The following is a 23,348-nucleotide window of genomic DNA, read 5'->3' as shown; positions in this document are numbered from 1 at the left end:
TCGAATGGGTTAAAATGATAAAAGAAATAATGAGATGACTAAACTAATTGATTTAAAAAGAAGTGTATGTATTTTTTATTTTTTTTTCTTAAAAGCTAATACAATTATTAGCTTGCAGTGTTCTTGCCATGTAAAGAGCTAATAATGTAATAAATATCTTATTGGGCATTTCGAATTTCTGTTTAAATGATATTAATAATTTTTCTCATTTCCAAGCTTCGTATTTGTTGTTTACAAATACATCATTTATAAGATTCCCCTGTATGAAAAAGTCGCTCCTGAATTGGTTCCACTTAATAGACCATGAACAGCAAAATCACAGCGTGTAACGATATCTATTTACTTACTTAAGCGAACAGTGCTTTTACTACTACTAACAACTAAAGGCGATTGAATTGGTACTTTTAGGAGCTTTGGTTTATTCTTTAAAAAAAATGTATTGTATGGATTATTTTTTAATTTTCTTTTTAAAACTAAATATTGTGTACTTGGTTTTTTGTAACAAACAAAATAGTCCTAATATTTATGAAATACTTGATGGGCTTATGACTCCTTTTAATGTATTTAAAAAATCTGCGGTAGCGGCCGAAACAAAAATAGAATTAGAAGAGTTAAATTTGTATATGAACTACAACAGGTAAGAGTCTACAACCATTTATTAACCGATTGACCAAACTTTTTATTTCCAGAAAATTAATAAGTAATTTTATGTTATGTAATTATCTTACCAAAGAAATTATACATGATACAAAAATTTACAAAATTTTACATCCATCAGTTCAAAATGACTTTATTTTTCAAATATCGGATTTACCAAGGTAATGATATATATTATTAATTAAAATGAATTACAATGTATCCTCAATTAATTTTAAAAATGTTGTATATCAAATAATTTTTTGACACTTAAATTTTCGTCGAAATCATTGTTGACCACTATTTAAAAAATGTTCCAATGTTCCATTCACAATGGAAAACATTTTACTTAATCTTATGCATAAATCATGTAGCTATACCTTATAGATTGCTTGAGAAATATTCATAAATAAAGCAGTTCAGTGTTGATTTTATCAGATTCAACGACGTCATATGAAATCGAAATTGATTGAATCGAACGAAATTAATTTTGTTATTGAATTATGGAAATGGATGTGTTTGATCTGTACTTCGAGGGAATTGTGATATATTTGCCTGGCGTTACAATCATTATTTGTTTAATTATTTATTAAGATGGGTGTGTAAGTGTTCGACCAGAAACCCCCCAAAAGCTCACACCAGTCCCGCAAATCTTATAAATTTAGCTGTGGAGGACCCTGGCAGGACTGAGTCATCTCCCCAGCCATAGAAAAGTCCTTACACAAAATTGAACTTTTATGGGGGAGGAGTGAGTGATGCCGGAACAGTCTTGTATTTTGGAGACCGCCGCTAACTTTCTGCTGATTGTTTGCTGTTAGGATGCCGTGTTGTTGTTTTTGTGTCAAGTTTCTGGCAATTTTTGCGTACCATCTGGTTATTCCGTAACCTTGACTTTGTGCCAACAAATGACCAGATTGCATGGTAAATTGTAAAAGTCGAATGATACCGAGATCACTCGACACCTTCGGATGTCCGAGTAAATTTAGACTCGTCATGGTCGTTCTTTCAGTTCGGCCTTGATATCGGACTCGGAGATATAAATTAAATAAGGGGTATTAATGGTCACAATTAGTGCGCGATTGACCGCGAAACAGGAGAATTTAGAGATTGGCTTGTTTGAATTTTTTGCGGAGATGATAAGAATTTTGAATTTTTTAATTCCGTATAGTAGATTACAACTAAGCATTATCAAGTAAGTATGAATGGTAGAAAAATATGCACGCTCTACGGCCGTATGTATAGCTATTTAGTATATATTTTATATATGTATGTATAATAGCCGCGATGCTTCGAATTTTCAAGTCTAATCAATTGCCGTTTACAAGAAAGTACTACTAAACAGAGTTGTAATGGAAAAAAAAGGCATTTTAAATTTCAATCAATATCTTTAGCTCTCAGGTCTACACACATTATGGTACCAATCATATCTATCTGTCGTTTGAAATATTAATAATTAAATAAAATCCAGTAACTAAGTGGATATTCTGCGTTGTGTTCTTGGAGGGATTGGCTGCTGGACGAGCTCACAATATGCAGTTGGCGTTGAGCTGCTGATATGGCGTCAGGTCTTTGGTGATCGAGAAGAGCGCTCCATCGCTCACCATCGTGCACATAAGAGCGCCCAGGTTCTTGGCATCGTCGATGCCCGAGTGGGCCCTGCGCTCGAACGCCAGCCCCACATGGGAGAGGGCGTCGCTGAAGTTGCAAGGACGGTACTTGTACCAGGATCGGTAGATGGCTCTCACATCGATCCACTGATTGAAGTAGGCGGCCTTGCACATCCGCTTGCGAGTACACTTCTTGGCCAGGCATATGCCAAAGTCCCAGTCCGTCCAGGTGACGAAGGCGCAATTCCCCAGCACATTGGACTTGTTCATCTTGGGCAGCGTCAGGTTGCGGGCCCGCAGCTCCTTGCGCAGCCATTCGTGGAACATCATCAGAGCCGTCTGCAGGGGCACTCCGCCGTCCACTGTCTTCTGCTGAAGGGGTCTATTTGAGCAGAAAATTGGAAACTCAGTAGAGAGAGATACCCCTACAAACGATGCTGGAATTCCTGCAACAAAGAATCAGAGTCTTGAGCTCAGAATAGATAACGGTATCATATAAAAAGAAGTCTAAAAATCTGGCGTACGCACCCAGTACATCGGGAACACAAGCATCGTGCACTACTGCACAGCTCAAAATGACGCGATATTTATATTATATGTGAGGTTTTGCGTTCAAAAACAGTATCTGAAAGGTTAAATTGGGTGAAAAAACAATTGTCAAATGTTGTCTTGTAAGCGGCAAGCAAGAATTACAACCCTTTTGCGACAGCAATGGTAGCGGTCCAGGCAGATAACGGTCAAGCAGCTAATTTTCGAGCCCTGCCAGAATCAGGATCACAAATCAATATGAACACTGAACGACTAGCATTAATGTTGTCATTAAAAAACCACGATATAAAACTTCGTGTTGAAGACAATGGAGTACAACCCTTAGAACTTCAGTATGGAAGTATGGAAAAGCTATCGTTTTGACCTGCAATCTCTAAATAAATTAAAAATTGTGGAAAGGTTCCAGTCACACACACACAGCTGTGTTTCAAGTCCAGTCTGTCAGCCGCAGCGAAGCAACCCTTGACCAGACTGGAGTTGTGCGCAGCAGTCCTAAGTGCAGAAATCACGTTTGTGGCAAATCGGACAGCCAAGAATCAGAAGTAATGGAACAGTCTCAGAGGGATCACGTTTTATCCCCCAAATTGACGTTGTATCCATAGAAAAAACAGCTAGCAAGCTCTCGCGCAACAATATGTGGTTTTATGGGCTCCTGTTCCTCCATGTATCAAAGAAGAACTGGACAAAGATTCCAGCCAGTTTTTCGATAAATTTAGAACAAAAAACAAAGTTTTTCAGCTTGGCGGCCGCTAAGGATATATTTGAAGGATACAACTGCAGGCACAGTAAGTCCTTCCAACAGATTGTTGCATACATGCTTCGGTTCTGTTATAAGCCTAACGGGGTGCCAACAAAGACACTATGTCTAAGGAACCATGCTCGCACCATTATCCTGCGTACAATTCGCGAATAATGGTGCGAAAAGCGAATTCAACGCGGGGTGCAAACAGCTCAAACATTACAAAACAGTGGACAAAAAGAGTTCCCTTGTAACGTTGGCCCCCATCTTTGGATGTGATAGGTAGATTCGAGTGGGAGGAAGACTAGCACATTCTAATCTTTCCAATGATGCAAAACATCCAGTAGTTCCCCCTTCAAGAACACAATTGTAAAAATTAAGCATTAAGCATTATACACAATTGCACCCAATCCTCTTTAATCCTTCGATAATCTTAGGTCAGACGCCTGGAGGACACCTCTTGTGGAGGCAACCACCACTCTAAGACCGTACTCGGTCCCTTGTGATACCATGGCCCGGATCAAACTTTCCTTTATTCGCAGAGGAAGGACATATGGTCTATCAGTTTCCCTACCCGGAGGGCTTAGTGAATCTTTCTATCTTGTTACGATCTATTTCTGACATCATTGAGATGTTATTAAGAAACCTGTCACCCAGGTGTTGAAGTCTGAGAGACTGCTATGCTGGGTAGTGGCATATAAAATGTTCGAAAGTTTCTTTCTCTTCTTCGTTGGTATTTTTATTGATCAATAGAAACATTTTTAAATCTTCGGAAAGTGAATTCTTTAAACAATTTAGAATTTATAATGTTTTTTTTATTATTATTTTCAATTAGATAATTAATTTTATTTTGTACTTTAATGAAATCATCAAAATTGTCCTTTTTTATTTTATCTGATTCTACATTTATTATATCTTTATAAAAACTTAAATTAGTAACGTGGAATAAATCGTTGTACGATTCATAAGTAAGAACATTCTTGATGTTTTTGAACAGGAAAAAATCATGTCTTGAATAATAAACAAAAAAGGACGTTGATATACCCTTGCAGTTGGGCCATTTTTGATCGTTCAGTTATATGGCGGCTATTGGATATAGTTGACCGATCCCTATGAAATTTGGCAAATAAGATTATATTGCCCAAAATGGAATCTGTACCAAGTCCCATCTTTCTAACTTAAAAAACACCAAAGTTATGCCAATTCCGATCGTTCTATGACAGCTGTAGGATATAGTCGGCCGATCCTTAATGAAATTTTGTACACAAGATATTTTGGTCAAATATAATATGTGTGGAAAGTCCCAACCCTCTAACTTAAAAAGTTATGGCATTTCCGATCAATCAGTTATATGGCAGGTATAGGATATGGTCGACCGATCCCGGACGTTCCGACTTATGTACTACCTGCAAGAAAAAGAAGGATATGTGCAAATTTTCAACTCGATAGCTCTAACACTGAGAGCCTAGTTTGCGTAGAATCCGACAGACAGACGGACATGCTTATATCGACTCAGGAGGTGATCCTGATGAAGAATATATAAGTTATCTGAAGTTAACCGCGCAACGGCAATGTCCGATTACTTAAGAGCTCGCTCTGGCCAAACTGGTGACATAGCGTCTGGCCGGATGCTCGTGCATAGCCGGCGAACACTGCATATTTGCCGCTATGAAATACATTTTTGTTAGCTTTAAGTTTCAGTTTTGACTTGAGTCTCACACAATAAAGAACTCCTTTACCTAAACTCCGGCACAAGCCGTAAAATTCAATTCACTTGTAAAATTGGTTACTCAGCCTCAAGGGCGGTAACAACGGATTTAGTAACTCCCAACATAACTTCCAGCGAGAAGGAAGATCCCTATATCCCTAGGCAACCGCCAGGGATATTATATCATCCTGTACTAAAGACATCCTCTCCAGCAACGGACATACAACTATACCTACCCCTTAATTTAATTAATTGGCGCCCATCCTAAAATCATGTAAGTGAGCACTTTCACCCTTAATTCCTTCACGTCTGCATTGGTTTTATGTTAAATAAAAAATAAAAAAAGTAGTGAAATTGTGTTACACTGACAGCTAAAAATCTGCAGCCCCTTTAACATTTTTTTTGTACATTATTTAATTTCCATTAATTGGCTGACGGTTTAGCATTGTGTTTTTATATACATTTTTTTATAAACAATACAAATTTTATACAAATTTTTTCCGACCGAGGGACGCTGCCGCGTAACGTACGGCTCGAATCGCGGGAATAGATCCGAGATAGATAAGCGAGGATTTGGAGAAAGATATTACGAGGAAGAGTGTTGCACAGATAAGGCGGTTAATATAAGCGATTTAAGATTGTTAGTAGGGCAAAGTGACAAGATGTGGTAGAGACCATTGTAGTCCGAACATAATACCCTGAACGGATCGTGTTGGGCATATGTCGAACTACAATGGCTGAGGAGCAGAGGACGAAAGTTTCTGGTCCTTCTACTAGGAAAGTTAAAATTTAAGCGTGTTAGTAAATGCTGGCTGTCTATATTTCCATAAATAAGATTATATAAAAACATGACACCCAGCATCGTTCTACGATTTGTTAATGATGGTAAGTTGATTAGTAAAAGTCTACTATGATAAGAGGGGAGGTAAAGATTTGCATCCCAATTAAGTCCCCTAAGCGCAAAAGTAAGGAAGTTTTTTTGTACAGATTCAATGTGATCTTGGTGTACTCCATATTGAGGACTCCAGACACACGATCCATACTCAAGAATCGGACGGACCAGTGATGTATATAACTTAGTTATGTACGGGTCATTAAATTCTTTTGACCATCTTTTAATAAAACCAAGCACACCCATAGCTTTATTAACCATGGTAGATACATGGTCGGTAAATTTAAGTTTCAAATCTAATAGGACACCTAGATCGTTAACCTGAGTTAATCGTTCTAAGGCGTTCCCATAGAGAAAGTACATAGCCTGGTGAGGACTAGATCGGTAAAAAGTTTACATTTCGATCCATTAAGCTTTAGGTTATTTGCTAAACACCAATTTTGAAGTTTATCCAAATCGGATTGAAGTCTAGACTGGGCGCTAGTGAATTTATACTGAAGGCATAGCTTAACGTCATCAGCGTACATAAGTACAAGTGAATTAGTTAGTTAGATTAAAAATTTTAACGAGCGGTTTGCACAGAGCCTCGGCGCAGTTCTTCAGAACACAGCCTAGTACTCCATCAGGGCCTGGCGAATACCCGTGCTTGACCTTAAGAAGATCCGATAACCCACCACTTTGATCGCAAAATATAAGGTTGGCTGATTGGATATTATAAGTGTAAGCCTGAGCTGAACTGCTGCTAGGTGAATAGGTAGTTTGAAAAAACTGTGCAAAGAGATCGGCCATTGCCTGATCGGTGTTCGCATAAGAGTTCTCAAACGTAAGCAGAGGGGGAAAAGATACATGTTTACGCTTAGTTTTTAAAAAGTTATAAAACTGCTTCGGATCCTGAGTAAACTGAATCCTGCAGCGGCGAATATAGCTCCTATAACATTCTGCGTTATGCACGGTGAAATTGGACCGGGCTACTAAGTATCTTGAATAACTAACTGTACAGCCAGATAATCTTCGTTTATTCAAAAGTCTACTCATACTATTCTTTAAGTTGATAAGATGCCTTGTATACCAAGGCGGATTCGTTGAAGCGGACGGATATTTCCACGGCACACAAGCGTCAAAAAATGAGTTTAAAGTGAAATAAAATTTTTGTAATGCTAAGTTTATATTATCGCATGCCAGTAAATCAGACCAATCAAATTCCGAAATTAACTTATTTAATTTCGTAAAGTCAGCCTTACGAAAGAAACGAACTTTCTGAGATTTAACTGTAGACTTAAGGTCAAAAAAGTAATAATTTTCGATTGAAACCTCAAGAGTGGGATGATATGGATCCTCAGGGTTAGAAAGGGGCAAAGTTCTGGAAAGAGTAATTCCATCAGGATCAGAAACGAAGCATAAGTCCAACAGCCGACCTAAAGAATTTCTAACGTGGTTAATTTGCCCGAGTGACATGTCGAACATGCCCTCAGGGAAGTCATGGTGGGAGTTAAGCTGTAAAGACGGTGAATTATCAACATTTGACCACATAAGTTCTGGGATATTAAAGTCACCCAGAGCTATCAGCTGGTCACCATCAGACAGACGATCGAAAACCAAACGAATAGCGGACAAATGTTGCCAGTATGTTGGCGGTTCGGACGAAGGTGGTATGTACGAACAGGTAACATACAAAGATTGATCGGACAAAGTGATTTTGATGCAAAGAAATTCAATGTTACCAAACTCTTGAAAAAATCTAAAAAAATCTAAGTTGCAGTCGTCGCATGCAGACGTGTTTTTTATTGTGCTCCGGGAAAAAATATTCAATAAAATCATAAAAGTGCAGTGACTGCTCTAAGAAATCTACAATAACGCGAAAAGACGCTTTTTGCGATGAAATCGCTAATGTTTATATTGATTAATTAATTAATTAATTAATATAAAACACAACACTTAAAACTCAAACTAAATCAACCTCGACTGCAATGAGTTCAAACGACGTTCGCACACAACGTCAACGTGAGCTAGGCGAGAGACGGCTCTCAGTACAAAGAAACAACGCGTACTTCTCTTTTAAAGCAACCGAAAACCATGCAAGCTCCGATCAAGCTCGGTCAATTACCCCCAACTTGACCGAATTTTTAAACCTAGAGAGCGAGAGAGCGCGTTCCTGCTCCCCCTCGATACCATCGATGTCTCTGCAGCCAAAGAGTGCAGTAACTAGCACCTCAATTTCTTTGACAACGTCAACAGTAACAACAACAACAACCGCAACTGTATCGACAGCGCGTTTAACGACGTCATCAGCTGGCAGCGCAAATAGTAATACGTCCGCGCTGCCCGAAAACCAAAACAAAAACAAAAACAATGACTATATTAAGCCGGCTGTGCAGACTGGCATGGATCGCTACATCCAAATCAAAAGGAAGCTGAGCCCCCTGAATTCCAAACGCAAAATAACCCGTGGCAATGCTAGCCTAGTAGCAAAAGAAACGCCCATTAACTCAAACCGATTTAAAATCTTGGCAGACGCCGATGAGGTTGAGGCGGTCGAATCCACTGAAGTTGGGAAAAGGAAGCCAAAACCTCCGCCTATCTATATACGCGAAAAAAGTTCCAATGTTCTTGTCAACAAAATTATTGAGCTTATTGGTAAGGATAACTTCCACATAATACCCCTTGTAAAGGGCAACATTCAAGAAACAAAAGTTCAAATGAAGTCTGAAGATAACTATAGAGTATTATCAAAATATCTTACCGAGAATAAAAAGAACTTTTACACGTACCAGCTAAAAAGCAGCAAGGGCTTGCAAGTCGTACTTAAGGGCATAGAGCCCGAAGTAACGCCTGCAGAGATAAAAAAGGCGCTACAGGAGAAGGGTTTTAGCGCCAAGACAGTCTTTAATATCCTTAACAGGGATAGAAAGCCGCAGCCACTCTTTAAGGTTGAGCTTGAACCAGAAACCAAGCTCCTGAAGAAATACGAAGTGCACCCAATATACAATCTTCAGTACCTGCTGCACCGCAGAATTACAGTTGAGGAACCGCACAAACGCAATGGCCCGGTACAATGTGCGAACTGCCAGGAATATGGCCATACAAGGTCATACTGTAAACTGCGCCCGGTGTGTGTAGTTTGCGGAGAGCTTCATGACTCCGCACACTGCCCAGCGAGCAAAGATGACAGCAACTCGAAAAAGTGCGGCAACTGCGGTGGCAATCACACTGCTAATTATAGAGGATGCTCAGTCTATAAGGAGCTGAAAAGTCGCATCCACCAGAAAGGAATAGCTGCCCGCACCCAAAATGGACAGTTCACGGCGTCCAGATCAAACCCTGAAGTCTTCTTCTCGACTGCAGCCAGATCCTCACTAGGACCCATTAACGTTGACAAAAATGTGACATACGCAAGCGCCTTAAAATCAGGACCGGCGACACCTGCCTCAAGAAGCTCATTTCTGCAATCAGCATATCAAGAACCGAACACGGCTCAGCAACATCAACCAACAGAGCAGCCAAAAAGCAACTTTGAAGCTATGATATGCAGCCTACAACAAAGCCTGACGGAATTTATGTCGTTTATGCGCACAACTATGCAAGATTTGGCACCAAAGTTATGCCAATTCCGATCGTTCTATGACAGCTGTAGGATATAGTCGGCCGATCCTTAATGAAATTTTGTACACAAGATATTATTCAAATATAATATGTGTGGAAAGTCCCAACCCTTTAACTTAAAAAGTTATGGCATTTCCGATCAATCAGTTATATGGCAGGTATAGGATATGGTCGACCGATCCCGGACGTTCCGACTTATGTACTACCTGCAAGAAAAAGAAGGATATGTGCAAATTTTCAACTCGATAGCTCTAACACTGAGAGCCTAGTTTGCGTAGAATCCGACAGACAGACGGACATGCTTATATCGACTCAGGAGGTGATCCTGATGAAGAATATATAAGTTATCTGAAGTTAACCGCGCAACGGCAATGTCCGATTACTTAAGAGCTCGCTCTGGCCAAACTGGTGACATAGCGTCTGGCCGGATGCTCGTGCATAGCCGGCGAACACTGCATATTTGCCGCTATGAAATACATTTTTGTTAGCTTTAAGTTTCAGTTTTGACTTGAGTCTCACACAAAAAAGAACTCCTTTACCTAAACTCCGGCACAAGCCGTAAAATTCAATTCACTTGTAAAATTGGTTACTCAGCCTCAAGGGCGGTAACAACGGATTTAGTAACTCCCAACATAACTTCCAGCGAGAAGGAAGATCCCTATATCCCTAGGCAACCGCCAGGGATATTATATCATCCTGTACTAAAGACATCCTCTCCAGCAACGGACATACAACTATACCTACCCCTTAATTTAATTAATTGGCGCCCATCCTAAAATCATGTAAGTGAGCACTTTCACCCTTAATTCCTTCACGTCTGCATTGGTTTTATGTTAAATAAAAAATAAAAAAAGTAGTGAAATTGTGTTACACTGACAGCTAAAAATCTGCAGCCCCTTTAACATTTTTTTTGCACATTATTTAATTTCCATTAATTGGCTGACGGTTTAGCATTGTATTTTTATATACATTTTTTTATAAACAATACAAATTTTATACAAATTTTTTCCGACCGAGGGACGCTGCCGCGTAACGTACGGCTCGAATCGCGGGAATAGATCCGAGATAGATAAGCGAGGATTTGGAGAAAGATATTACGAGGAAGAGTGTTGCACAGATAAGGCGGTTAATATAAGCGATTTAAGATTGTTAGTAGGGCAAAGTGACAAGATGTGGTAGAGACCATTGTAGTCCGAACATAATACCCTGAACGGATCGTGTTGGGCATATGTCGAACTACAATGGCTGAGGAGCAGAGGACGAAAGTTTCTGGTCCTTCTACTAGGAAAGTTAAAATTTAAGCGTGTTAGTAAATGCTGGCTGTCTATATTTCCATAAATAAGATTATATAAAAACATGACACCCAGCATCGTTCTACGATTTGTTAATGATGGTAAGTTGATTAGTAAAAGTCTACTATGATAAGAGGGGAGGTAAAGATTTGCATCCCAATTAAGTCCCCTAAGCGCAAAAGTAAGGAAGTTTTTTTGTACAGATTCAATGTGATCTTGGTGTACTCCATATTGAGGACTCCAGACACACGATCCATACTCAAGAATCGGACGGACCAGTGATGTATATAACTTAGTTATGTACGGGTCATTAAATTCTTTTGACCATCTTTTAATAAAACCAAGCACACCCATAGCTTTATTAACCATGGTAGATACATGGTCGGTAAATTTAAGTTTCAAATCTAATAGGACACCTAGATCGTTAACCTGAGTTAATCGTTCTAAGGCGTTCCCATAGAGAAAGTACATAGCCTGGTGAGGACTAGATCGGTAAAAAGTTTACATTTCGATCCATTAAGCTTTAGGTTATTTGCTAAACACCAATTTTGAAGTTTATCCAAATCGGATTGAAGTCTAGACTGGGCGCTAGTGAATTTATACTGAAGGCATAGCTTAACGTCATCAGCGTACATAAGTACAAGTGAATTAGTTAGTTAGATTAAAAATTTTAACGAGCGGTTTGCACAGAGCCTCGGCGCAGTTCTTCAGAACACAGCCTAGTACTCCATCAGGGCCTGGCGAATACCCGTGCTTGACCTTAAGAAGATCCGATAACCCACCACTTTGATCGCAAAATATAAGGTTGGCTGATTGGATATTATAAGTGTAAGCCTGAGCTGAACTGCTGCTAGGTGAATAGGTAGTTTGAAAAAACTGTGCAAAGAGATCGGCCATTGCCTGATCGGTGTTCGCATAAGAGTTCTCAAACGTAAGCAGAGGGGGAAAAGATACATGTTTACGCTTAGTTTTTAAAAAGTTATAAAACTGCTTCGGATCCTGAGTAAACTGAATCCTGCAGCGGCGAATATAGCTCCTATAACATTCTGCGTTATGCACGGTGAAATTGGACCGGGCTACTAAGTATCTTGAATAACTAACTGTACAGCCAGATAATCTTCGTTTATTCAAAAGTCTACTCATACTATTCTTTAAGTTGATAAGATGCCTTGTATACCAAGGCGGATTCGTTGAAGCGGACGGATATTTCCACGGCACACAAGCGTCAAAAAATGAGTTTAAAGTGAAATAAAATTTTTGTAATGCTAAGTTTATATTATCGCATGCCAGTAAATCAGACCAATCAAATTCCGAAATTAACTTATTTAATTTCGTAAAGTCAGCCTTACGAAAGAAACGAACTTTCTGAGATTTAACTTTAGACTTAAGGTCAAAAAAGTAATAATTTTCGATTGAAACCTCAAGAGTGGGATGATATGGATCCTCAGGGTTAGAAAGGGGCAAAGTTCTGGAAAGAGTAATTCCATCAGGATCAGAAACGAAACATAAGTCCAACAGCCGACCTAAAGAATTTCTAACGTGGTTAATTTGCCCGAGTGACATGTCGAACATGCCCTCAGGGAAGTCATGGTGGGAGTTAAGCTGTAAAGACGGTGAATTATCAACATTTGACCACATAAGTTCTGGGATATTAAAGTCACCCAGAGCTATCAGCTGGTCACCATCAGACAGACGATCGAAAACCAAACGAATAGCGGACAAATGTTGCCAGTATGTTGGCGGTTCGGACGAAGGTGGTATGTACGAACAGGTAACATACAAAGATTGATCGGACAAAGTGATTTTGATGCAAAGAAATTCAATGTTACCAAACTCTTGAAAAAATCTAAAAAAATCTAAGTTGCAGTCGTCGCATGCAGACGTGTTTTTTATTGTGCTCCGGGAAAAAATATTCAATAAAATCATAAAAGTGCAGTGACTGCTCTAAGAAATCTACAATAACGCGAAAAGACGCTTTTTGCGATGAAATCGCTAATGTTTATATTGATTAATTAATTAATTAATTAATATAAAACACAACACTTAAAACTCAAACTAAATCAACCTCGACTGCAATGAGTTCAAACGACGTTCGCACACAACGTCAACGTGAGCTAGGCGAGAGACGGCTCTCAGTACAAAGAAACAACGCGTACTTCTCTTTTAAAGCAACCGAAAACCATGCAAGCTCCGATCAAGCTCGGTCAATTACCCCCAACTTGACCGAATTTTTAAACCTAGAGAGCGAGAGAGCGCGTTCCTGCTCCCCCTCGATACCATCGATGTCTCTGCAGCCAAAGAGTGCAGTAACTAGCACCTCAATTTCTTTGACAACGTCAACAGTAACAACAACAACAACCGCAACTGTATCGACAGCGCGTTTAACGACGTCATCAGCTGGCAGCGCAAATAGTAATACGTCCGCGCTGCCCGAAAACCAAAACAAAAACAAAAACAATGACTATATTAAGCCGGCTGTGCAGACTGGCATGGATCGCTACATCCAAATCAAAAGGAAGCTGAGCCCCCTGAATTCCAAACGCAAAATAACCCGTGGCAATGCTAGCCTAGTAGCAAAAGAAACGCCCATTAACTCAAACCGATTTAAAATCTTGGCAGACGCCGATGAGGTTGAGGCGGTCGAATCCACTGAAGTTGGGAAAAGGAAGCCAAAACCTCCGCCTATCTATATACGCGAAAAAAGTTCCAATGTTCTTGTCAACAAAATTATTGAGCTTATTGGTAAGGATAACTTCCACATAATACCCCTTGTAAAGGGCAACATTCAAGAAACAAAAGTTCAAATGAAGTCTGAAGATAACTATAGAGTATTATCAAAATATCTTACCGAGAATAAAAAGAACTTTTACACGTACCAGCTAAAAAGCAGCAAGGGCCTGCAAGTCGTACTTAAGGGCATAGAGCCCGAAGTAACGCCTGCAGAGATAAAAAAGGCGCTACAGGAGAAGGGTTTTAGCGCCAAGACAGTCTTTAATATCCTTAACAGGGATAGAAAGCCGCAGCCACTCTTTAAGGTTGAGCTTGAACCAGAAACCAAGCTCCTGAAGAAATACGAAGTGCACCCAATATACAATCTTCAGTACCTGCTGCACCGCAGAATTACAGTTGAGGAACCGCACAAACGCAATGGCCCGGTACAATGTGCGAACTGCCAGGAATATGGCCATACAAGGTCATACTGTAAACTGCGCCCGGTGTGTGTAGTTTGCGGAGAGCTTCATGACTCCGCACACTGCCCAGCGAGCAAAGATGACAGCAACTCGAAAAAGTGCGGCAACTGCGGTGGCAATCACACTGCTAATTATAGAGGATGCTCAGTCTATAAGGAGCTGAAAAGTCGCATCCACCAGAAAGGAATAGCTGCCCGCACCCAAAATGGACAGTTCACGGCGTCCAGATCAAACCCTGAAGTCTTCTTCTCGACTGCAGCCAGATCCTCACTAGGACCCATTAACGTTGACAAAAATGTGACATACGCAAGCGCCTTAAAATCAGGACCGGCGACACCTGCCTCAAGAAGCTCATTTCTGCAATCAGCATATCAAGAACCGAACACGGCTCAGCAACATCAACCAACAGAGCAGCCAAAAAGCAACTTTGAAGCTATGATATGCAGCCTACAACAAAGCCTGACGGAATTTATGTCGTTTATGCGCACAACTATGCAAGATTTAATGCGAAACCAAAATCTATTGATTCAAATGCTGGTTTCACAACAATCCAAATAATGGCTTTCCTACGGATATCTACGTGGAACGCTAACGGCGTTTCGCAACATAAACTTGAGTTAGCTCAATTCCTACTCGACAATCGCATCGATGTAATGCTGCTTTCGGAAACACACCTCACAAACAAATACAATTTTCAACTACGAGGATATTCATTCTACGGAACAAATCATCCAGATGGTAAAGCACATGGTGGGACTGGAATTCTAATCAGAAGCCGCATAAAGCACCATTATCAAAACAAATTTGCTAAAAACTACCTACAGGCCACATCTATAAATATACAACTAAATACTGGCAACCAACTTACACTAGCCGCCGTATACTGCCCCCCTCGCTTCAATATAGCTGAAGATGAGTTTATGCAGTTTTTCAACACACTTGGAGACCACTTCATAGCAGCAGGAGACTATGTACAATGCCAAGCACACACACTGGGGATCCCGTCTCGTGACTCCAAAAGGGAAGCAGCTCTATAATGCAATTATCAAAGCCAAGAACAAGCTCGACTATGTTTCTTCTGGCACACCAACATACTGGCCGGCAGACCCAAGGAAACTACCAGATTTAATAGACTTTGCGATTACCAAAAACATCCCTAAAAATCTGATAAGCGCCAATTGCCTATCGGATCTTTCATCTGATCACTCGCCTGTCCTGTTCATTCTACTGCGACATCCAGGAACATTGGAACAACCATTAAAATTGACCTCACAGAAAACCAATTGGGTTAAGTACAGAAAATATATCAGCTCACACATTGAGCTAAGTCCTCATCTCCACGATGAAGCCAACGTAGACAGCTTTGTTAATTCACTTGAGTCTGTACTCGTCTCTGCAGCTCGAGCCTCAACATCGCAAACTATAAATACACAAAGCAATAAAAAGACAAATCTACAAATCGAACAGCTCGTCCTCGAAAAGTGGCGTTCACGTCGCGAGTGGCAATTCCACAGATCGCCATCTACTAAGCAAAGCTTTAGACATGCCTCACGTCAACTTACTAAAGCCCTACAGCAAGAAGAAGCTTATGTCCACCGCCGCTATATAGAGCAATTGTCAACTTCTAGTACAAAACACTCACTATGGAGAGCTCACCCAACTCTAAGCTCACCGAAAGAAACAGTGATGCCTATTAGAAATCCCACAGGCGGCTGGGCGCGCAGCGATGCAGACAGAGCCAGCACATTTGCCAATCACCTCAAAAATATCTTCCAACCAAATCCGGCCACTAGTGCCTTTACTCTGCCGACTTTACCATATGAGCCTCAGCTTCAACATGAACCAATCGAGTTTCGCCCAAACGAAATCGCTAATATCATCAAAAACCAACTAAATCCGAAAAAATCACCAGGCTGCGACCTCATAACTCCCAAAATGATCATTGAGCTTCCATATTGCGCCGTCTGCACTATCACCCAGCTCTTCAATGCCATCGCAAAACTTGGCCACTTTCCAGCAAGATGGAAAAAGTCAATTATAATAATGATAGCAAAGCCGGGAAAAGACCACACAATTCCCACGTCGTATAGACCTATAAGCCTACTTTCATGCTTATCTAAACTCTTTGAGAAATGCATTCTGACTCGAATAAACACATACCTAAGGATCCAGGAAGGAATCCCGTCACATCAGTTTGGGTTTCGTGAAAAGCACGGTACAATTGAGCAGGTCAACCGGATAACAGCACAAATTCGGAATGCATTCGAAAAACGCGAGTACTGTACCGCAATATTTCTAGATGTCTCTCAAGCATTTGATAGAGTCTGGCTAGAAGGTCTAATGTACAAAATCAAGACAATGCTCCCTTGTAATACCCACAAGCTTTTAGAGTCTTACCTCTACGACAGAAAATTTGCTGTGAGGTGCAACACTGATATATCTGACGAATTCACTGTTGGAGCTGGAGTTCCTCAAGGAAGCGTACTCGGACCAACATTATATGTTCTCTACACAGCAGACATCCCGACAAGCACACGATTAACAACATCTAAGTTTGCTGATGATACAGCTATTCTTAGCCGCTCAAAATGCCCGATGCAAGCAACTGCGCAGCTAGCTCTTCATCTGGTGGATGTTGAAAAATGGCTATCAGACTGGCGAATTAAAGTAAACGAACAAAAATGCAAGCACGTTACGTTCACCTTGAATAGGCAAAACTGCCCGCCCCTTACGCTAAACAACACCCTACTCCCGGAAGCAAACGAGGTAACATATCTAGGAGTACACCTCGATAGAAGACTCACATGGCGTCGGCACATAGAAGCTAAAAGAACCCACCTAAAGCTCGGTCTCCCCTTTGCCTTGAATATAAAGTCCTGCTGTATAACTCGGTACTTAAACCTATATGGATGTACGGCTCCCAGTTATGGGGGAATGCCAGCAATAGCAATATTGACATAGTCCAGCGAGCTCAGTCGAAGATCTTGAGAACAATCACCGGGGCACCTTGGTACGTTCGCAACGAAAACATACATCGCGACTTAAACATTCTTCCAGTCAAAGATGTGATCGCAGAACAGAAGGAAAAGTACTTTAGCAAGCTATTGTCGCACCCTAACCACCTGGCGAGAGGTCTAACAAGGTTGAGTAACCAATCACGACTTCGTCGGAATGACCTACCCACCCAGCGACCGTCTTGAGGAACGTGCAACCAGAATGCAGTCTTAGTTTACTGTTAGTTAAATGTTAATGTTAAGATTTGAAAACTTATTGTTAGTCTCAACATTAAGAGAAGATCCAATAAATAAAAGCAAAGTTTAATAAAAAAAAAAAAAAAACCAAACTCTTGTGATTTTACCTCTTCAGAAGCGAATTTGGAGTCTACAGAAATTAGCACTCCTCCTCCCCTTCGCAAAGTTCTATCACATCTAAAAGTGGTGTACCTACTAGGAAAAACTTCGGAGCTTAAGATCTCCGGCTTTAACCAATTTTCTGTAAATACTATAATGTGGGATGCAAAAAAAGAACTATCAGAATACAGTTTGGGAAGTTTAATACGTAACCCTCTTGTATTCTGATAGGTAAGTGTTAATGAAGACATAAGTTTTTTAAGATTGAGGAAGATGAGGTGGAAGGTTGATCAGTGGCCTTAACATGTGGGAGTTTTACACCCACAGGTTGGGTTATCTTTTTTTTCACCGTACTTGGTTGATGTTCTTGGACGAAAATGTTCTCTGGCCAAAAGCTGGCGGAACAGATCGTCTTGAACATCTGCAAGGGCACACGTATTTTGAAAGATGACGTGTGCCTGGTGTAAGAATATTTGAATTTTGTAATATCCACCACCTTTATGTCGGCTTTTGCTTTGGCTTTGATGTAAGCCGAGATATCAATCTCCGAAGTATCAGGGGCAAGCCGGGAAACAAAAATGTGTTTCGATGGTGGGATCACCTGCAAGGGTTTTGGTGCCGCCGTAACTAATACTGCGGCATCAGTGCGTACCGGGGGTCCGGACGGTTTATTACCCTGTTTGGTGACTGTTACAGGAGTTTCAATTATTGGGTCTGGGATCACTTGAAGCGATGCCACAGAGGACATATCGGACAATTGCTCATTGATTCCGAGACATTCGGAAGCCGAATTTTTCTCAGGTCCGGCCCTTGGAGTGGCCAGAGATATAAGCGGCTGCATAGTTGTCGGCTGAGCAGGCTGAAGATTATTCGACCCGAGCACATCACTAAAAGCGGATTTCTTACGCTTTGGAGACTCATTTAGTAGTTGAAGGCTACTAAACTGTGTATCGAGCGCACAGAGTTGGTCATTGATTTTTCGAAAACCACTAATCAACTCCTTGAAACCGCTTTTAGTCTGCCTCATGAACGATCTCATTTCGTCCTGAACAGCACGACAACCATCACAGCAAAAGTGGAGACCAGACCTACGCGAGATTGCATCCGAAACTGAGGCCGTGAACCCGGCACACTTAGCGTGTAAAACGTTTTCACAGAGCCAGCAATGGATGGTAGGCTGGGAAGACGAGATTGTCTTATTGCAAGCTTTAATGCACAGACCAATTTAAAATCCATAATTACTAAAAATTTAAATAATTAATTTATTAAAAATTATTTAACATTAAATAATTAATTTATTAAAAATTAAATAATTAATTTATTAAAAATTATTTAACATTAAATAATTAATTTATTAAAAATTAAATAATTAATTTATTAAAAATTATTAAAAAAATTAATAATTAATTTAAAAATATTATTTGATTTTATTAATGAGGAACCTTGAACCACTGTACCAAGGAAACGAGAAGGGGAGATTAAAGAGAGCAGTTAGTGCAAGTTAGTAAGATTTAAAGAAATATAGATAAGAATCTCTATTGAGCGAGAGTAGAAGCAAAAGAATAGCAACAACACCGTAGGAGATGAAGAAGCAGAGCAGGGCTATGTTTGGAAAGTAAATTAAATAAATAATTATTTTACCTCCAAATATATCACTGCACACGCGTAGCGATACGGATCTAAAAAATTGCAATTTGTTTTTATATCAGTAAAGAAATAAACACCGATTGTTTATAGAAAGCTTAATGCAAATTTTACAAAAACGTAGTGCGCACAAAAAAACACGTCCGTCCGCTTTAAGATAAAGAGAGTCTTGATTTTTGGAATATTTACTTCCCAATATTGTTTGCATTTCTTTTTTCGGTATGAATAAGTAAATAAACATTTGTCGGAGAAGTTAAGCCTTCTCCTCGCGGGGTCTCGGGATTTCTTTGTTCGTTCCCCTGGTGGTGTTCCATACCATGTTCTGGCTGATGCAGCGAGTCCTCGTTGCCTTTGTTGCTCATCTTTTGTCAAATTATGTTAGCAGTGAAGTCCACACGTCTAGCTCGATACCAAGCAGAGATGAAAAAGGAATAGCAGGACCAGATCTAGCAACACAACGAAGCCACACACGGCCTTAGTTCGCAAACTAAGTCCTCATCACACCAGGACTGATATATTCCCGCACGACCAATGGTCACACCTTAAAGTCTAATGTCTAACAAGAGACTTAATTACCTCCTCTCCGACACGGCCATCCTGACATATACACGTCCTCGTGTCTATAATCAACATCTGAATTTCATTCCACTTTATAATTTCATTAAATGCTTTCAAAGAACTGAATCACATAATCTTAACTTCATATAATGTTCATCAACATAACTAAACTTCCACTTTTAACATATCTCTAATGATCTCTCATAAACCATTTCCATACAAAAGATCAATAAATCGTTTTCAAGCTATACATTAATCAGTTAAAATAGTTACTTCGTAATCCAAAATACATAACTAAACTTTTAAAAGCCGATTTTTAAATTCTTCGCCAAACACATTGGCTTCACACATTTTCAAACAATTTAAATTGTCCATCGCCCACGAACACAGCTTCAAAAATTCATTAATCTCATTACTCGTCCATCGCCCAACAGTTGGCTTCACGAATTCATCAATCTCATTTCTCGTCCATCGCCCAACAGTTGGCTTCACGAATTCATCAAACAAATCTCTCGTCCATCGCCCAACACTTGGCTTCACGAATTCATCAAACAAATCTCTCGTCCATCGCCCAACACTTGGCTTCACGAATTCATCAAACAAATCTCTCGTCCATCGCCCAACACTTGGTTTCACGAATTCATCAAACATATTTCTAAAGCAACTCTCGTCCATCACCAATCACATGGCTTCACGAATTCATCAAACATATTTCTAAAGCAACTCTCGTCCATCACCAATCACATGGCTTCACGAATACTTTCTTTTTCATCGGACTTTTCCAACTGATATTGTTCTTTGTAATTTTACATCAAGCTCTTCTGGAATTTGCACTACCGGCAACTTTCGCAAACTTTCGTGTGGATACTCGTAACGCCTATTGTTCAGTGTAGACTTTAAAACGTATCGGTCTCCGTCCAATACCTCGACCACCAAAAAGGGTCCTCTGAACTTAGGATCTAATTTAGTTTGCTGTCTCTCGCTGTTTTTAAGCAGCACAAAGTCCCCAACACAGAACCTTGTTACTTTAGCCTTATTTTATCAAATTTTATCTTCTCATATCTAGCGGCGTCCTCCATGTTCTTAGTGGCCAACTCTCTTGATTTAATCTTGTCAATTTAATCTTCGGTATCACTAATAGGTATCAACCCTAGTGATCGCCCAACTTTACCAATTAAAAGTTCTAAAGGACTACACTTAGTGCTACGATTAACTGTACAGTTAAGAGCTAACTGTACATCCCCTAATGCATCCTGCCACGATCTAATGCATCCTGCTTGTCTCAACAGCCGTCAAAAAATTCTTTAGTGTACTCATGACCCTTTCAACTTGACCGTTGGCTCGACTTGCGCCCGTTCCAATTAGATGTAATTGAATTTTTGTTTTGTTTTTGTTTTTTTTTTTTTTTTTTTTTTTTACACACCGGGTTCCTAGATAAAAAGTCAACGTGTGCCATACGTTTACCTTCCTTGTATTCAATTTCGAATTCAAATGTTTGTAGGAACTCCCACCAACGATAAATCCTAGGTGACAACTTGACTTCATTTTGATAAGACGCTAGCCCAATAAACTGACTTAAAGAAGTAACTGACTTTGGTGGAGGCAACGCCACTAGTGATTCTATTTTGTTAGAATTTGGACGTATCTCTCCCGCTTGTATCTCATAGCCCAGGTAGCGCACTGAAGTTCTCAAAAAAAATGCAATTTGAAATGTTAAAAGTTAATCCTGCCTTCACTAAAACGTCTAATACAAGTTTCAAACGTTCATACGCTTCTTCCTTCGTTTCTGAAACAATTAATATGTCATCCATATAAACAATTACAAACGAATGAGCAAGACTGCCGAGTGCCTTTAATAAAAGATAGGAATGTTGGTTTAGCAATGATATTAAAATTTCTTTTTCATTTTCGACCATTTTCGTTTCAATATTAACAAAATTAGTGGGTTGAGTGGTGTCACAAATGTCTACAACTTTAGATTGAACAATTTTAAAATTATCATAGGGAACTTCTACTGTAAACCCTTGAGACAATATTTCTCCGCCGATTACAATATTATTTTTCATACATTCGTCTGATCATGATGTTTGATTCAACTTGTGAGGTACTATAGGTATTGGCATTACCTAACCCCTTTAAAGAATTAACGTTATGAATTCTCTTACCAGCTTACTTATTAGAAACGCTTTTCTTAATTAATGAGCACTCAGCTCCCGAATCAAATGTAATTGGAAATCTCTCACCATTGACCAGCATACTCGATTGAGGCTCCACTATAGCGCATAGCTCCACTCTTTTTTCTGTCCTGACTCCCAATCCAGCGTTCTGCACTTTTTTTTGACAATTAGTGGCTATGTGTCCCGGCTCCTGACATCTGTAGCACGTTACGTTAGTCCTTCCATGACAGGGCTGCGCTGACCGCCACTCCTTTCCAGTTGTCGAAACCTGGGACCCGGACATACAGTCTTGCTTTTTATGACCTAATTTTCCACACTGGTAACATTTGATTTCCGCAGTTTTAGCTCGCTTCGTCTCTGGTTCCCAGTTCGTTGCATTCGGGCGCTCTCTTAGGGCTGAGAATACTTGCAACTCCGCTTGCAGTTCTCGTCGATTGCTAACATGCGTTGTGTGTATCATTCGCTGCAAACGCCGGTCGAAATTAGCCATGTGCCCAAGAACCAACGCGATGGAAATTTGTTCTGAACTCAAATTGCGAAGTTTTGTGCACAGTGACGTCACACAGCGACTTGCAAAAACAGGCAGGCTTTCGCCATTGCTTGGACGGCTATTAAGAAGGTTTAAAATGACGGCGGCCGGCGTCTCTGAAGTCTCGTATCGCTGCTCAAACAATTGCCGAAACTGTTGCCAAGTTATTCCCGGGTAACATATTTGGGATAACCATTGCGCCGCTGTGCCTTCCAAAGCTTTACTTAACGCTAATATAAGAGCGCTGTCACTTAATGGTTTTTCTCGTAAGATGATGTCGACCGTAGCGCACCACTGCGTGGCATCCACACCAGCAACGTCCGGATTATATTTCGGCAGGCAAATCTCGCTAGTCGGTTGCAACTCACTCGCCGGCATCTGTAGCCTCTTAACCAGTTCCAGAAAGTTCCGATTTTGTTGTTCTAACAGAGCGAATACGTCTCTAGAAGTAGTTTGGTTAGGGCCGTATCCCACTTCTGATGTCGGAGAAGTTAAGCCTTCTCCTCGCGGGGTCTCGGGATTTCTTTGTTCGTTCCCCTGGTGGTGTTCCATACCATGTTCTGGCTGATGCAGCGAGTCCTCGTTGCCTTTGTTGCTCATCTTTTGTCAAATTATGTTAGCAGTGAAGTCCACACGTCTAGCTCGATACCAAGCAGAGATGAAAAAGGAATAGCAGGACCAGATCTAGCAACACAACGAAGCCACACACGGCCTTAGTTCGCAAACTAAGTCCTCATCACACCAGGACTGATATATTCCCGCACGACCAATGGTCACACCTTAAAGTCTAATGTCTAACAAGAGACTTAATTACCTCCTCTCCGACACATTTTTATAAAACAACGCAAAAGTTTATATGTCTCTTTTGTTACACAA

At 40.3% G+C, this 23,348-nt stretch overlaps 1 protein-coding gene and 1 long non-coding RNA gene across 2 annotated transcripts; one reads left to right on the top strand and one right to left on the bottom strand.

The window, feature by feature from the left end:
- Nucleotides 1-210: 210 nt before the first annotated feature.
- On the top strand, nt 211-1,120 carry LOC116655406. Its single transcript, XR_004310504.2, has 2 exons — nt 211-637; nt 690-1,120. It is a non-coding gene; the product is annotated as an uncharacterized LOC116655406 (long non-coding RNA).
- Nucleotides 1,121-2,001: 881 nt separating this feature from the next.
- Nucleotides 2,002-22,226, bottom strand: LOC6503255 (ERI1 exoribonuclease 2). Its single transcript, XM_044718153.1, has 2 exons — nt 22,010-22,226; nt 2,002-2,689 (listed from the first exon to the last, which is right to left on the bottom strand). Exons 1-2 carry the CDS (start codon nt 22,224-22,226, stop codon nt 2,160-2,162), a joined length of 747 nt encoding a protein of 248 aa, XP_044574088.1. The 3' UTR covers nt 2,002-2,159.
- Nucleotides 22,227-23,348: the final 1,122 nt, after the last annotated feature.

Source organism: Drosophila ananassae, unplaced genomic scaffold, assembly GCF_017639315.1.
Source record: "Drosophila ananassae strain 14024-0371.13 unplaced genomic scaffold, ASM1763931v2 tig00000015, whole genome shotgun sequence".
In the NCBI taxonomy this organism is placed as follows: Eukaryota; Metazoa; Arthropoda; class Insecta; order Diptera; family Drosophilidae; genus Drosophila; species Drosophila ananassae.
This window is presented reverse-complemented; position numbering and strand designations above follow the sequence as displayed.

Bases quoted from the DNA above. Each gene is read 5' to 3' on its own strand.
- LOC6503255 (XM_044718153.1), bottom strand. From the start codon at position 22,226: ATGTCCGGGTCCCAGGTTTCGACAACTGGAAAGGAGTGGCGGTCAGCG. The intron at 2,690-22,009 runs GTGAGAGATTTC...TCTTTGTTGCAG, and splicing joins ATCGAGTATGCTGGTCAATG to GAATTCCAGCATCGTTTGTA.